The 17,637-nt window shown below is 41.8% G+C and overlaps 1 protein-coding gene across 1 annotated transcript; it reads right to left on the reverse strand.

Annotated features, from left to right (window-relative positions):
* Positions 1-10,952: 10,952 nt before the first annotated feature.
* LOC134213909 (uncharacterized) lies at positions 10,953-13,316 on the reverse strand. Its single transcript, XM_062693378.1, has 2 exons — positions 13,181-13,316; positions 10,953-12,436 (listed from the first exon to the last, which is right to left on the reverse strand). Coding segments are annotated over exons 1-2 (1,389 nt in total). The 5' UTR covers positions 13,183-13,316; the 3' UTR covers positions 10,953-11,049.
* Positions 13,317-17,637: the final 4,321 nt, after the last annotated feature.

The following is a 17,637-nucleotide window of genomic DNA, read 5'->3' on the forward strand; positions in this document are numbered from 1 at the left end:
ATAACCAACATCTTGGCGATCGTGGCCGTCAGCTGCTGAACATTCATCGAACATCTCGGAAGCGGTGAACGAAGGTAACGCCATGGATTGGACCACAGGATGTACACGGAACATACCGTAAGTACAAGTAGAGTCTCTCACATATTCGACATATTCCAAGATCCCGATGGGAATCCTTTGGGGATTCCGATGAGAATCCTTTGAGGATTCCGATGAGAATCCTTTGGGGCCTCCGACCACAGTTTTTGTGGATTCCAATCAATATTTTTCGAAGATTCTAGCGAGAATGTATTGAGGGTTGCGATGAGAATCTTTGGAGGTTTCCGTTGGAAATATTCGGGGATGGCAATCCTTTTGAGAATCCGATGGTAATCCTTTGGCGTTTTCGACGAGATTCCATTAGGGATTTGAGCAGGAATTTTTAGGGTATTTCTTTAGAATTCTTTGAGGATTCCGACAAGGATTTTTTTTGGAATGGAAATCTTTTTTACTTTCCAACGAGGATACTTTATGAATTCCAACGGGAATCCTTTGGGTACTACGACGGAAATCTTTTGGAGATTCTCACAGGAATTCTTTAATGTTTCCGACGGGAATCCTTTGAGGATTCGGACGGCAAGCCTTTGCTGATTCAAACAGAAATTCTTTCAGATTTCGACGGGAATCTTTTAGGGATCCCGACGGTAATTAATTTGAGATTTCGACGAGAATCTCTTGGGGATGAGAATCCTTTTGGAATTCCTGAAGTGAATCTTTTGGAGATGGAATTTCCATTGTGATGAGAATTCTTTGGGGATTCACATGGAAATCTTTTGAGGATTCCAATGAAAATCATTTGGATATTCCGGCCGGAATCCTTTGGGAATGCCGACCAAAATCCTTTTGGTATTCCGACTGGAATCCTTTGGGGATGAGAATCGTTTTGAGTTTTTAATGTGAATCCTTTGGGCTTTTCAACGAAGATACTTCGGGAATTCCAACGGGAATCCTTTGGGTACTCCGACGGGAGTTTTTTTGGAGATTCTGACAGGATTGCTTTAATGATTCCGCCGGCACTTCTTTGGTAATTCACATTAGAATTATTTACGGATATCAACAGGAATCTTTTGGGTTCCCGACGGAAAACCTTCGGGAATTCCGGAAGGTTTCCTGTCGGTTTTGGAGATTCTGCCAGGCATTCTTTAATGATGCCGATGGGAATCCTTTGAAGATTCGGACGGCAATGCTTTGGTGATTCCAACAGAAATTGTTTGGGGATCTTGACGAGAATCTTTTGGTGATGGGAAGCCTCTGTATTCTGTTTTGCTGTGTATTTACGAAAATTGTCTGTATGAATCTGAAATAATTTATGTTGCTATTTCGCTCATGAAAATAGAATAATTCATAATTTCGCGCAAAACTAAATTTATTTTAGGAAATAGAAGGTATCCAATGAGTTATGTTTAGGTGGCGCAATGAAAAAGTTTTAAATACAATTAAAACAACATGTATTTAATTTATTTAGCTAACATCTGAACAGATACACTGAATCAATATTTTGACTCCACAATACATTGTGGTCTGGGACTGGGTTTTGTCTCCACTGTCAAAACATTTTTCGTGATTGGGTTTACACTTCAGGATTTTGCTTCGGGTATTGAGAATCTGCGTATCCGCGCCCGTGTTTGAGTTTACTCTTCTGGGTTTTGTTTGGATTCCTTTATACAAACACACACGAGCTACAAACGAGAAGGGGGAGAAATAGCGAGAGAAAGGGAGGGAGTGAGTGAGAGAGATTGAGTGGGAGAGAAAAAAGAAGAAATGAGTGAGCAAGTGAGTGAGAGTAAGTAAGTAAGTGAGGGTGACTGAGTGAGTCAAAGTGAGGGTGAGAGTTAGTGAGTGAGTGAGAATGATCGAGTGATTAAGTGAGAATGAGTGTGTGTGTGTGATAGAGTAAGTGAGAGTGAGTGAGAGAGAGTGAGTAAGAGTAAGTGAGTGAGTGAAAGTGAGTGAGAGTGAGTAAGTGAGCGAGAGTAAATAAGTGAGTGAGGGAACGAGTGATTGAGTGAAAGCGAGTGAGTGAGCCAGAGTTAGTGAGTATGAGTAAGTGAGTGAGAGTGAGTAAGGGAGTGGCAGTGAGTGAGTGAATGAGAGTGAAAGAGTGAGTGAGATTGAGCGAGTGAGTAAGATTGAACGAGTGAGTGAGAACGAGTGTGTTTGTGAGATTGAGTGAGTGAGTGATAGATAGTGAATGAATGAGAGTTAAGCCCCAAACGCAATACAACGGAACGGTGACGGAAACGGAAAATTTGACAGTTGACACCCATATATTTTCTGTCAAATTTGCCGTTTCCGTCGCCGTTCTGTTATATTGCGTTTGGGGCTTTAGAGTTAGAGCGAGTGAGTGAGAGAGAGAGTAGGTGAGAGAGGATGAGTGAGACAGAAATGTGGCCTACTTCTCACTTCTCGTTCTAACTTCCTAATTTTCACTGCTCACATTTCACTTCCCATTTCTCTGTGAAAAGGGCCTACATCACAAACGTAAAAAGAAATGCATCACAATTTCAATTCCCATTTCGCAGGCTTATGATATTTCGAGCAGCAAACATTTCTAAAAGCATATAATAAACACTACGAATACTGTTATAAAATTACTAACACGGACTACCGTGATAAGGAAATCATGGAAACTAAATTTTCAAACAGCTGATTTTCAGGCGTCTTTTGACCGATTTTCACAATTCTTTTACGGATGTCTTATCCATCTCATCTAGTTTTACCATATTGATGAGTTATGTCCGTCATGTCCATGCCACTTCATAAAGGCCATATAGTTTTGCCCAAACCAGTTTGCAGTTTGGATCAAACTCCTCCAGGAATTCCTCCGGAAGTTTCTCCAGGAATTCCTCCGGAAGTTCCTCCAGGAATGCCTCCGGAAGTTCCTCCAGGAATGCCTCCGGAAGTTCCTCCAGGAATGCCTCCGGAAGTTCCTCCAGGAATGCCTCCGGAAGTTCCTCCAGGAATGCCTCCGGAAGTTCCTCCAGGAATGCCTCCGGAAGTTCCTCCAGGAATGCCTCCGGAAGTTCCTCCAGGAATGCCTCCGGAAGTTCCTCCAGGAATGCCTCCGGAAGTTCCTCCAGGAATGCCTCCGGAAGTTCCTCCAGGAATGCCTCCGGAAGTTCCTCCAGGAATGCCTCCGGAAGTTCCTCCAGGAATTCCTCCGGAAGTTCCTCCAGGAATTCCTCCGGAAGTTCCTCCAGGAATTCCTCCGGAAGTTCCTCCAGGAATTCCTCCGGAAGTTCCTCCAAGAATCCTCCGGAAGTTCCTCCAGGAATTCCTCCGGAAGTTCCTCCAGGAATTCCTCCGGAAGTTCCTCCAGGAATCCTCCGGAAGTTCCTCCAGGAATTCCTCCGGAAGTTCCTCCAGGAATTCCTCCGGAAGTTCCTCCAGGAATTCCTCCGGAAGTTCCTCCAGGAATTCCTCCGGAAGTTCCTCCAGGAATTCCTCCGGAAGTTCCTCCAGGAATTCCTCCGGAAGTTCCTCCAGGAATTCCTCCGGAAGTTCCTCCAGGAATTCCTCCGGAAGTTCCTCCAGGAATTTCTCCGGAAGTTCCTTCAGGAATTCCTCCGGAAGTTTCTCCAGGAATTCCTCCGGAAGTTTCTCCAGGAATTGCTGCGGAAGTTTCTCCAGGAATTTCTCCAGTAGTTACTCCGAAAGTTCCTCCAGGAATTCTTCCTGAAATTCCTCAACGAATTCCTCCGGAAGTTATTCCAGGAATTCCTCCGGAAGTTCCTTCAAGAATTCCCCTGGAAGTTCCTCAGTTCCTCCACGAATTCCTCCGGAAGTTCCTCCGGAAGTTCCTCCACGAATTCCTCCAGAAGTTCCTCCACAAATTTATTCGGAAGTTCCTCTAGGAAATCCTCCTGGCACATGACGTGTTTCCATTGGCATGGGTTTACGTAGTTTCCTTCGGCAAAATTTGTATATAATCTTTCATCAGTCATAGAGTTCATTTTGGAGTCGCTATAGCTATAGGGATGTCCAGTAGAAACATATTGTTTCCACATAGTATAGTCAATATGTACTAGAATAATGTTATAAAACATTTTTGGAACTTTAATTGATGTTCACACTGAAATATGTCCACAAGATTGATCGAACTTCTTCGGATATTCCAAAAGAGCTCATTCGCGTATTCTAAAAAAAAATCTCTAGAGGAATTCCTTCGGGATCCCCCAAGAAGTTCTATCATAATTCCGAAGGAGTTCTTTGGGAATCCTCGAAGGATTTTTTGTGGAATCTCCAAAAGTGTTCCTTCAGAATACACGGAGTGTTCCTTTTTGAAAACCCAGAGGATTCCTCGTATTTATTAGCGCTTGGAATTCTCGAAGAAGTTCCTTAGGAATTTATGAAAACGATCTTTCGGAATCTTCAAAGGAGTTCCTTCGGTATCCCCGAAGAAGTTCCGTCTTAATTCCGAAGGAGTTCTTATGGATTTTCGAAGGATTTCCTATGGATTTTCCGAAGGAGTCTCGGATAAAAAATATCATAAATTTTATTGTTACAACACCATTTAAAACATAGTTTTTACCATTGAATATAATGGAATTTTGACAATAAAATCACATGAGAAATAATGGTTTTCCACGATAAAATGAATGGTAAATGGGACTTTTACAATAAAAAAGGGGGGTTGTTATGTATCTTTACAATAAAAAAATCAAAAAAAAATTTGGAATCCTCGAAAGAGTCCCTTTGGAAATCCCGAAAGAGTTCTCTTGGAGTCCCCGGAGGATACATTTTAAAAACCCAGATGATTCTTTTTGGAATCCCCGATGAATATCATTTGGATACCTCGAAGAAGTACCTTCGGAATCTCCGAAGAAATTCTATCGGAATCCCCGAAGCAGCTGCTTCGGAATCTTTAATGGAGTTCCTTCGGTATATCCGAAAAAGTTTCTTCGGAATTCCGAAGGAGTTCTTTAGGAATCCTTGATAGATTGGAATGGATATGGAATCCACGAAGAAGTTCCTTTGGAATCCTTGAAAGAGTTCCTTCGGAATCCATGGAGAATTTGGGATCTGGGAATTTGGGAGTGAATCGGAGCCCCCGGAGAATTCAATTCGTAATTTCCAAAGGATTTTTTATTTTGGTATTCCCAAAGGATTCGTTGATCTTGAAGGGAATCGCCTTTGATTCAGAATGGAGTTCAATTTGAATTCCAGAAGTTTATCGATATCACAAATATCTATCTTCCCTCACCAACCCCGCTGAACTTCTTTTTTTTCTCTTTTTCAGCATTCGAAGTTCTCCTAGATCATCGATTTCCGTGTCGCTCGGTTTCAAAGGTGCAACATGGTTATTCGTCCGAAACCTGCGAGTTTCAAGTGAGGAGCTACACACCTGTCGCCACACCAGTTCACTAAATCAGAGGTTCGTGTTTAGATGACTTGCTGCCCCTGGCTGATTTTGCTGCGTATGGACAACTAATAAAACGGGCTGATAGCGGCTTCTCATAAGAACCCATCTGTCTAGGCTTCTAGTCGGCGAACAATGATAGATTCTAATCCGCTGAAGAGTATCGTTATGTGCGTCAATAGCTGTATGGGAAAAACCCTAAAGATTGGGATAAATGAATTTCCTTTGTTCGAGTCCTGTGAAAAAAAAATATGTGAGCAAATTTGAATAATAAAAAAATATGTTTAAAAAACTGAAAATAGCATCTTATGAACATTAAATCACCAAAATAAATGAATTCACATTTCCTACCATGCATATCGGGTTGCTTTACGTTGCATTCATCTACATCGCTTTGATTACGTCGTTTTACTCAGTACGTCGGAAGAAATTACATCGCTACTGTTTATTACACAGCAAGCTCTAGAGTACATCGTGTTGTGTAATATTCAATAACCGATGGATTCAGTTGGTTGCAGCGATTTCGATGTAATATTCAACAACTTTTTTTGCTGTGCATTCAAAAACATCAACTTTTGCATGTATTTTTGCCAAGCAATTTTACCATGAATCATTGGTTTATCTTCATTCTTGTTGTATGCGAGGTTGTATGCGATCATTTCAGTGATGAACTTATAGATACATAAAAAATCACTTTAATAAAGAATAAAAAAAATGCGATCATTTGGGGTTTGATTATAATCAGCAAAGACGATAAATAGTAAGATTTTTCAGCGATTCAGCTGTTAATCGGAATTGAACGTAATTATAAGATTACTGTATTGTAATATGTGTAATATTATTTCACCAACTTCAGTAGGATAATATTTGGTTTTTCCTCAGTTTATAATAAAATAAGCCAATACTAAAAATTATTTGTTAAATTTGATTTATTCTCTAATATAGCTTATCTAATCATCTCAGAACATATTCTGCCACACTCGCCACATAAGCTGTATTTACAAGACCCCTTTCGTACGGATGTCCACTCAACAATTTCACCTGTAAATAATATAATAAAAGAAATAATAGTGGTGAAGGAGTCTTTCTTATGCACTATGATGTATACGTATAAGGTGCGAAATGAAGCACATGTTAGGTTTTCATGAAGCGCCTTTTTAACACTGCGTGAACCTGGCGTTGAAAACACGTTACGTGGTCGTCTGCTCACTATTGTAATGCACCGAATGATAAATTCTATGTAACGTAAAGTAGACAAGCACCCATGCATTTTGTTTTATTGGGAACAGCTTTCAAATTAAATCAAGGTGTTCATCCTTATTCATATACCTATTTTTACACATTCGTTTAAAAATTTGTTTCATTTCCTCCCATGTCAAATATTAGTGTTGATCACCATCAGGTGCCTGCCAGAGTAGACGCGTCTACGCGACGCCGCGCGAAAATTGCACACAAAGGAATAACAACTAATAATAAGGAGCTGTCAAATCGTATGGACGCTTCGCTTTTCGCGTCTACTCTGGCCGCACCCTCACACTCAAACCCGGAATGCAATGGAACGTAACGCGACGGTCTCGGATTTGACCGTTACGGCTGGTTTCTTCTTCTTCTTCTTATTGGCATTACATCCCACTGGGACAGTGCCGCCTCGCAGCTTAGTGTTCATTAAGCACTTCCACAGTTATTAACTGCGAGGTTTCTAAGCCAGGTTACCATTTTTGCATGTGTATGTGGTAAACTAAAATTGGTTTTCGGCGGATCTTGAAATTTTCAGCCGATTTGCTTTTCAGTCCTTGACAACCAAACAAACACGACCTTCAGTCGCAAAAACGGTTTGAAGAATGATCTTTGATCTAACTCAACGGTAACTAGATAGATCATGTAGCAGGACCATGCTATGTAGTGTAAAACGGTAATCAATCATTCTGATTTGTTTTATTTAATTTCATTGATTTGGTCGAATATGTACACATATATGCATATATATTTGAATACATTACATTAATGATTTAGGTGATATCATAATACAAAATTATATTTCAGATAAATAAAATATGTTAGTCGCTATTAACTGTGATATTTAACAAAAGTTTATTTATTCGATTCTCTTCACTACATCTCATCTTGCCTGTACTCTAAGAAAATACGGAATACATATAGTTTTTATCATACCTTAAAGGTTTTTGATTTTCGTTCGTTCTCTCAAGTTACGTGTGCTCACTGTATTCGGAATACTTGATATTGGTTCTGAATCAAGGTCCATTGATGTTGTTTCCAAGTCATTTGCCAATTCACATTCAAAATCCATTTCATCTGTATTTAAAGGTGCGATCTTGAGGTCTTGTACGTTACGCGTGTATTGAACACCGCTGCTACTGACAACTACAGTTTTTGCTCCATCCTTTGCCACAACTTTGAACCGCTCGGAAGTGAAAGTAGGATCACATTTCTCTTTCTTGCTTTGTGCTAGTAGCACTGAATCTCCTATGCTAATATTTGATTCTTTTGCATGATTGGCCGTATCTGAATACTTCTTGCTAATCAACTTTGATTCAGCGTCACGTTCTTGTAAATCTTCTTGATCGATTCCTCTTGATCTTTCAGGTCCCCATAGACTCGGAAATGTTCCTCGATACTTCCAGCCAACCATGAGCTCGAATGGTGTTACTCCTAGCCGAGCGTGGGGTACTAGATTGTTATGACTATGGATATATTTTTGTAGTGCTACCTTCCAGTTGGTACCATCGATTCGTGATGCCGCCATAGCCTTTATAATCCCTTGGTTCTGACGCTCAACCAACCCATTTGATTGTGGGCTGAGAGGAATCGACTTTCGTATCTTCACACCTTTTTCCTCCCAGAACTTAACAAATGCAAAACTTTGAAAGGGAGGTCCATTGTCGCTCTGTTTAAAAAAATAAAAAAGTTGGTGTAATTCACGAACATTAACACAATACTAAAATCTTACTTGAATTATTAGCGGGCAGCCCCAAAGTTGGAAAATGTTGCATAGTGCCGCATTGGTACTTTCAGCGCTGATATTCTTCATTTCAGAAACAGTTAGGTGACGTGAATAGGTATCTGTGACAATTAGAAATTCTCCTGAACCGATGTTTGGTAGGGACAGAAAATCGATCTGTAATATTTCCCAGGGGCCGCTTGGTAGAATTCTGCTGGATAATGGCATAGGAGGATTCTTTTTAGACAGCCTAATGCATGTCTCGCATCCTTTTACAAATCGTTCGACCTCCGCTGACATTCTGGGCCACCAAAAAAATTCCCGCATTATGCGTTTCATCGCAACCTCTCCAGCGTGTCCACTATGAGCAGCTTTCATTGCCTTCAGCCGAAGTGTCAATGGTAATATGACTCGATTATCCTTGAATATGGTGCAACCAAGATAGTGCAAATTCTTTTTCTGTGCTTCATATTTTCGTAATGCGTCAGGCCATACGTCATTTTGTAAAGCTTCACGGACAAGTTCAAGTTCATTATCTTTTTCGGAACATAGTTCAATATCACTCCAAGATATTTCCATATTTCCCACATCCAAAGAATACAGGAAATGGCTTTCGTCATCGTCTTCTTCGAAGGGAACCGGATCTTGCGTTTGTCGCACCAACCGAGAAAGTGTATCAGCCACGTTGTCGTTTCCAGAAACTCTTTTGATACTATAGTCGTAAGGCTGCAGCCTTAGTGCCCAAGACTCCGCTCGCGAAATTGCCCGTTTTCCCAAACGATGTGAACTACTGAATATGTACTCATTAGCCTCAGCGTCAGTGCGAATAGTGAATGACTTGCTAAGAAGATATGTTGAAAAACGTTCCACGCCCCAGACGACTGCTAATGCTTCCTTTTGGGTATGGGGGTAACGTTGTTCCGTGCTGGTCAATGCTTTTGATGCACAAGCTATAATTCTTGGTATATCATGCTCGTTAAGCTGCACTAGAACAGCACCCAGCCCAACGGGTGAGGCGTCAACAAATAATTCAATTTTATCCATAGGATTATAGTATCCCAACCGCTTGATAGATTGCAACGCTTCATTTTTAAGCTTTAAAAATTCACGTTGTTCTGCTTCCGTCCACACAAAATGGGTAGCGTTCGCTAAAGCACGCAAATGTTGCGTTTTATCTGCTCTGTTACGGATGAATCTGTCCACATACGTAACTAGTCCCAGGAAGCTCTTGACTTCTGCGCATGTAATAGGTGTTCTAAAGTTCTTGATAGCATCAATTTTTTCATCTTGAATCTCCCAACCATTTGAAGTGAAGACAAATCCGATAAAGTTCACAGATTGTCTACCAAAGACGCATTTAGCTTTATTAAGTTTGACGTTATTGTTCTCGAGGCAGGATAAGACAGCTGCCAAATTTGCGTCATGTTCTTCCTTAGTTTGACCAAAAACAAGAACATCATCTAGGTAGTTGACTTGTCCCTTACAACCAGCTAGTACATTTCTCTGCATTACTTCCTGGAATACGTCCGGTGCGTTACAGAGTCCGAAAGGTAAACGGACACACCTAAACATTCCAAATTCCGTGAAGAAATTTGTAAGATGTCGGGAATCGCTATCAAGCTCGATGTGAAAAAAAGCATTGGTCAAGTCAATTGTACTGAACCACTTGGCTCCATCGAGTTTCGCTGCTATTGATTCTAGAGTTGGCATGGCGAATGGGGATCGATAAATGTGGCGGTTAGGTCCCCTGAGGTCGATTACTAGGCGTATGTCTTCCTTTCCCTTTGGAACTACTACTAGTGATGAACAGAAACTTGTGTCCATATCATTCGTAACTCGTTCAATTATGTTTGCAGATATTAGGTGCTGAAGCCGCTCTTCCACTAGAGGTTTTACAGCTTGCGGAATGTTTAGATACACGTGTCTACTTGGTGGTTTCGATGTATCATAAAATATTTTCACCGGTGGTACATTAAACTTTGGGAAAGGTTCGCAAGAAATTACTGATGCGATCCCATGAACAGTATCTGATAATCGTTTTGATTCTCTAGATGATATTGGAACATCCATCCCTAATAACAACACGCTGTACCTAGTAGCGGTCGATCTACTCAACAATGCCTTTGCTTCCTTGACAACATAAAACTTTTCAGTATACACTGGCCTATCCTCTGATATGAATAATTCCGCCTCGAATGTAGCAGACACCGATATCTCATTGGTGGTTGCATACGCTCTCAGTGAACGGTCTGACCCTTTTTTAATGTTGAGAACCTCGTGTTTGAAGTGATCGTCAGCCAAAAGCCGCTTGAAAGAGTTTTCAGTAAACGTATTCACTTGTGCCCCTGAATCTATCAGAAATTCGCAAGGCATACCTGCTACTTTTGCTGAAATAATTCCATCTTTTCGGCTCGGGTTGTTATAGTTTACTGTCATTAAGTCCACTTGTTCCAGTTCTTGATTATCGATCTATTAAAGAAAATAGTGAACTGAAATTCAAAAATTCCAATATAATATTCGGGCCCATATGTCACGTCATATTCAATAGAAACTTGTGGGCAAACTATAGTACTATTATGTTTTTTATTTCACTAAAAATCTGAATAGTTTTTAATATCGTATTTGAATTCAATCGATTAATGTTTATAAATGAATGATTATGCGTGTCATAATGGGATCTCCAGAAGAGTAATCAAATATTCATATTCTCACTCACTTCAGAACGATCTTCATTATTCTCCGTTTCAACTTCAACTTTGTTCACCGCCGCGGATGTCGACGGTTTAGTTTCTGGTGATTTGCTGTTTTCCAATCGTTCTTTGTATTGAGCGGGTCTACGCTCCAGGCTATTACAGGCTCTTCTTATGTGTCCCTTTCGTCCGCATCCAATACACACCTTGTGTGCCGCATTGCATTCTGATGCAAGATGGTACACACTGTTGCACCGCCAGCATCGGTCCGATGTGCTTATCGTTTGATCATGGAATCCACGACGAAACGAGTTCTGACCTTCCGCATTACGAGACGTCCTCATTGGATTAAATCGAGAGTCTCGCCTTCGAGAACCTATGTTCTGAAGCTTTCCACCTTGTGAGCCAGGACGTTGAAAAGGTGGTTGACTGTACGCCGGATAGGCAGCCCTCACCGGTGCCACCATTGCAGGTTCTGTCTTCTGATATTTGAGCTTGAAATATTCCTCGTTCATCTGAATCGCGTCGATTTCCCTCACTTTGTCGACTAGGTTAGAGAAGGATCCCTTTCGGTTTAACATTTTTAATGCTGCTACTCGTACCTCCTTGCTGACAGCATGTGCCGCGACGGCACCCACTATTTCCTCCATTTCTTTTTCTTCGTCGTACTCGCAAAGTCTTGCCGTAGCCCCGACACGGGTGATGAAGGCGAGGCTAGTCTCTTCCGGTTTCTGCATCATAAGGGCCAATTTCCGCCGTTGGAACATTACATCAGAGCCCGATCCGAAGTATGATTTCAATCGGTACATTGCGTTTGCAAATGGCTCGGTTTCCGGATTAGGAAAACCGGCCTGAGATTTGGTGTTTCGAAAGATTTGTAGCAGACGGGCTCCTGCTTTAATTTTAAATATGGTGAACTTCGTACGGTCATCTTCGACGCCAGCAAGCCTCATGGTATCTTCTAAAAGCTCCTTCCATGCTTCATAAGAATAACGAAAAATCTCTTCATCGCCATCCAGAGGCTTACATTCCGGAATGTTTATGGACGACAAAGAAAGCTGTGTAACCGATGACATAAACCGAGAGTTTTCGCTGGCATTCATTTGACCTGGAGTATCCATCCGTCTAGTACTTGTAGGGCCAAGCGCTTGTTGGAATCCAACACTGTCGTACTCGCTTAAAGGTTGTTCATCCAGGGGCTCCCATTCTTCCTCTATAACGCTACTGTTAACTACGTCCACGTTAGCCTGACCAGCACGCAAGTGACGCAACTCTTCTTCCAGCACTAGACATCTAGCTTTCTCTGCGCTCAGATCACTCCGAAGTGTTTCAATCTCCTTATTTTTTGTTGATTTGACTCCCTTCTTGGAAGATTTCGAATGTTTATCCCTGTAAACAATGAAGTTGTTTCAAAATCTGATCAGTCTTTTATGCTCTTATTATGCAACTATCTATCTTGAATTGTAATTCATTAAAGTAATTTAATCCAAATTCCTTCCAAGTTGAAAAACCAGATGTTTCAAGCATCTACATCAAAAGAGATAGGAATCAAAAGGGATAATTACTTCAATCGAAATGCAATTCTATTTTTCTTTTTTTTTTTGCATTTATAGCTATTCCATATTCAATCCAAAGCGAATCCAATTCAACTTTACCGACGTAATATCATATAACTCTATTTCCAATTCCAAATTATTATTTCAATTCATTTCAATTTAGATCCTAATTCATGCCTGATGATTTTCACATTAGATGTTTCAAGCATCTAATCTGTGGGTGAAGTTAGATCGGGCTGATAATAGTATCCAATTTGAACTGAAATTGTATACAACCATTTGAACATGAATTTCGCATTTTCAAGAACTTGACCTTTCGCAAGTAATTATTATAGGCCAAGGCCTTCACTTGTCCTCTCGCAAGTTGTTTTTTTTTTTTTTGCCATTTTGTATCAATCGCTTGTCCTCTCGCAAGCATTTTTGTTTTCACTTGACCGCACGCAAGCTTTTTTTTTTTTTTTTAGTACCCATTGCTTGGCCTTACGCAAGCATTTATTGAAATACGCTTTTTTTTTACGTTGATTTCCTCTGGCAGTCGCCGGATTAGAAAGCCGTTCAAAACGCTTTTTATACTTACATTTGAGCGTCGTCGATTGCGCCAATGTGGTAAACTAAAATTGGTTTTCGGCGGATCTTGAAATTTTCAGCCGATTTGCTTTTCAGTCCTTGACAACCAAACAAACACGACCTTCAGTCGCAAAAACGGTTTGAAGAATGATCTTTGATCTAACTCAACGGTAACTAGATAGATCATGTAGCAGGACCATGCTATGTAGTGTAAAACGGTAATCAATCATTCTGATTTGTTTTATTTAATTTCATTGATTTGGTCGAATATGTACACATATATGCATATATATTTGAATACATTACATTAATGATTTAGGTGATATCATAATACAAAATTATATTTCAGATAAATAAAATATGTTAGTCGCTATTAACTGTGATATTTAACAAAAGTTTATTTATTCGATTCTCTTCACTACAGCTAGCACGATGATACTTTTATGCCCAGGGAAGTCGAGACGATTTCCAATCCGAAAATTGCCTAGACCGGCACCGGGAATCGAACCCAGCCACCCTCAGCATGGTCTTGCTTTGTAGCCGCGCGTCTTACCGCACGGCTAAGGAGGGACGGCTGGTTTAAAATTCGGAAAACGTGACACGGTATTTGGTCCCCCATGTATTTTCAAATGGGCGGCAAAGTTCCCAAATCCCCTGAAACTCAGTAGTCTGCCAATTCTACTGTTTTCGTCAACGTTCCGTTCTAACGTCTAAGGACCAATTACCCCAAGTAGCCATGAAGCTATGTATTATACGTCTTCATGTTTTAAAACCCGACTTAATCCACCTACAGTGAACGCAACCCTTCTTACACTTTTGAATGGTTGTGTGTGCCCAGTGCATATTACAATTTCTATGCATATGACCTTCAATTGAATGTAAAATAACTGATATTATCATGCTTTTAACGATTTCAAAATAAAAAAGGGATATTTCTGGAAATTTAACAATTTTTAAAAATACAAAAGACTGCAGATTTGATTTGCCGCCTTAAATGGCAATATTACAGCTTCTGTTTAAGCCCAAAAGAGTTCAAATCGGGTCATAGACGGCTGAGAAATTGGTGTGACAATTCTTCATTAGTAGTCTGAAAATATGTCTCTTATTCGTATTTCACAGATATCTCTGAAACCGAATTTCCAATTGCTGAAAAAAATGAATGGGTCCAATGACAAAAACAGAGCTTTCGTTTGAAGATAAAATCGCACAAATCGGCCCAAGGACGACTGAGATCTTGATGGGACATATTTTACCAATGTGTGAAGTTGATACGTCTAATGCTTTATGTTCGTATTTCAGAGATATCTCCGGAACCCAATGTCTAATTGCAAAAACAAAATACAATGGGTTCAATGGCAAAGTCATAGCTTTCGTTTAAAGATAAAATCATGCAAATTGGTTTACAGACGGCTGAGATATTCATGTGACATTATTTTGTTAGTTTTCTGAAAATGCACTTCATGTTCGTATTTCTCACATATCTCTGGAACCAAATGTCCGATTGCAAAAAAAATTGAACTCGTACAATGACAAAGTCATAGCTTTCGTTTAGTGTTAAAATCGTGCAAATCGGTTCACGGACGGCTGAGATCTTGATGTGAGATTTTTGTAACGCACACACATACGCACACACGCACACACGCACACACACACACATACATACATGTGCTCAGTTCGTCGAGCTGAGTTGATTGGTATATACGACTTGGGTCTCCGAGCCTCGGATAAAAGTCAGTTTTTCAAGCGATCTTTATACCCTTCTTAGGGTGTAAGAAGGGTAAAAGGGATATTTCTGGAAATTTAACAATTTTAAAAAATACAAAAAGACTGCAGATTTGATTTGCCGCCTTAAATGGCAATATTACAGCTTCTGTTTATGTTGGAGTAAATCGGCAACAAAGTATGCTGATGACCTCCTTGGAGACCGAAGGCCTCCATAGCAACATAAGTTTTATTGAATAAACAATTGTAGCAAATTTTCATTCCTGTTCAAGCTCTCCACCGAACAAGTTTAATAAATAGTTTTCTGCTGTTAAACTGCTGTTCTATTTTATTCCGACCATCAAGAGGTTATGGGCGACTCACGCAAGGATTCGGTCCACGGGATCCCGTTGTTCTCGGGCACCGGCTTTGACAATTGGCGTTTTCGAGTGGAGAAGTATTTGAAGTCCGTGAAGCTATTGGATGTCATCAAGAAGGATCCTCCAGCGGAACCGGCCGAGCTTGCGAAGTTCCAGGAAGAAGACGGTAAAGCGGCGTACCTGCTGATCTCATTTATCCATGACGATCTGCTGGATCTTGTCCGGGACAAGGAGACGGCAAAGGAAGTTTGGAGCAGCCTTGAAGCCGTCTACGCCAAGAAGTCCGTCTCGTCGCAGACATTCGTCAGAAAGCAACTTGCGAAGCTGCAAATGGCTGAGGGTTCATCCGTGAAAGATCACCTGAAGACATTCGAAGAGCTGATCCGACAACTGAAGCTGGCCGGGGCGAAGCTTGAAGAAAACGATGTTGTGTCCCAGCTGTTTGCCACCCTTCCCGAATCGTTCGATCCGTTGGTTACTGCGTTGGAAAATCTTGGTGAAGATAATTTGAAGCTGGATGTTGTTCGCGAGCGCCTTCTTGCCGAGGAACTCAAGAAAACCGACCGGGTAGTCAACTCTCAAGAGAAACCATCAGCATTCCAAGGATCGAAGCAGAAACCTGGTAAGTTTACCGGAAAGTGCAACCGCTGTCAGAAGAAGGGACACAAGGCCAAGGACTGTCGCGTGAAGTTGAAGACGGATGTGCATGCTGAAGCTAACGCTGCTTCCGGAGGTAAGGCGGTGGTTTTCATGACCGGAAAGTGCGTTCGCACACAGGACGATGGTGTGGTGTCCTTCAAGCTGGATTCTGGAGCCACCGACCATCTTGTGAACGTGAACCACTGTTTCGCCGATCTCACGAAGCTGAAGCAACCCGTCATAATCAACGTGGCGAAAGATGACCAATCTCTGGTTTCCTGGCACCGAGGCACGATTAAGGGCGTCAACAAAGAAGGCAATCAAATCAGCCTGAAGGATGTCCTCTACGTACCAGATCTCCGAGCGAATTTGCTGTCTGTGAAGAAGATGGCAAAAGCGGGTCTGAATGTCACGTTTTCAAAGACGGAAGCAATCTTGAAGCACGAAGGAGAGCTGATTGCAAGATGTCCCATGCAGGCGATTTTTACGAGCTCGATCTGTTTGTCGATACTGTGGCGGCCAACATGTGTGGAGCTGCGAACGGTAACCTGTGGCACCGTCGACTTGGCCATTTGGGAGAAAGGAACATTCAAGCACTCGTTAAGCACGGAATGGTAACAGGTATTCCCGAGGAGCCAGGTAAATTGGATTTCTGTGATGTTTGTGTTCTCGGAAAGCAGTGCCGAGAACCATTCACGGGTACTAGAGCTCGTGCTGCAAGACCTCTAGAGCGAGTGCACTCCGATGTGTGCGGTCCCATCACACCAGCAGCTTGGGATGGTTCTCGGTACTTCGTCACCTTTATTGATGATTACACGCACTTCGCAGTAGCTTATCCCATCAAGAAGAAGTCCGAGGTGTTCCAAAAATTCAAGGAATACGAGGCCATGGCTAGTGCTGCTCTGGAGCACTCGATTTCGAAGCTGACTGTCGATCAAGGGTGAGTACTGCTCCAAAGATCAGCGTGCGTTCTACGTTTCCAAGGGATCCTGATCGAGCTAACCGCAACCTACACACCACAGCAAAATGGGGTGTCCGAACGGTTCAATCGGACAATCGTCGAAAAGGTGCGTGCGATGCTTATTGAAGCCCAAGTTCCGAAGACTCTATGGAATGAAGCGGTCCTAGCGGCGGTGTACCTGACGAATAGAAGTCCAACCAATGCGATATCTGGCTGGAAGACTCCTGCCGAAATGTGGACTGGTCACAAACCGGATCTGAAGAAATTGCGTGTCTTCGGATGCAAAGCATTTGCTTGGCTGTCAGCGACACAGAGGAGAAAACTTGAGCCAAAAAGCAAGCCTGCTGTGATGATCGGCTACGCGCCGAATGCATACCGCCTGTGGGATAAAGAGAAGAGACAGTTATTCCTTGCCAGAGATGTGAAGTTTGATGAGAGCAGTTTTCCATTTGCCACCGAGATCCGTGATGAAGCTCCATTGGTTGTTGTTCCGTACGAGTTCGAGGATCAAGACAAGGAAGACGTGCACCACCCGGTGCGGTCTGTTCAAACCAATCAGCCACTCGTGGCTCAACAAGATGACATTCTGACTGACGATGATAACGACGAGGGTGAAAACGAAGTTGACGAAACCGGAGCGCTCCCTTCGCAACTAGACCGTGGTTCAAACCTCGAAATGGTAACCCCGAGGCGCAGCGAACGGGAGCGCAGACTCCCCGGTAAGTTGAAAGAATTTCTGGTTGGGAAACTTTTCACTGCCGCGCAGTCTCCTTCTACAGATGCTGT

Source organism: Armigeres subalbatus, chromosome 2 (assembly GCF_024139115.2).
Source record: "Armigeres subalbatus isolate Guangzhou_Male chromosome 2, GZ_Asu_2, whole genome shotgun sequence".
Lineage (NCBI taxonomy): Eukaryota > Metazoa > Arthropoda > Insecta > Diptera > Culicidae > Armigeres > Armigeres subalbatus.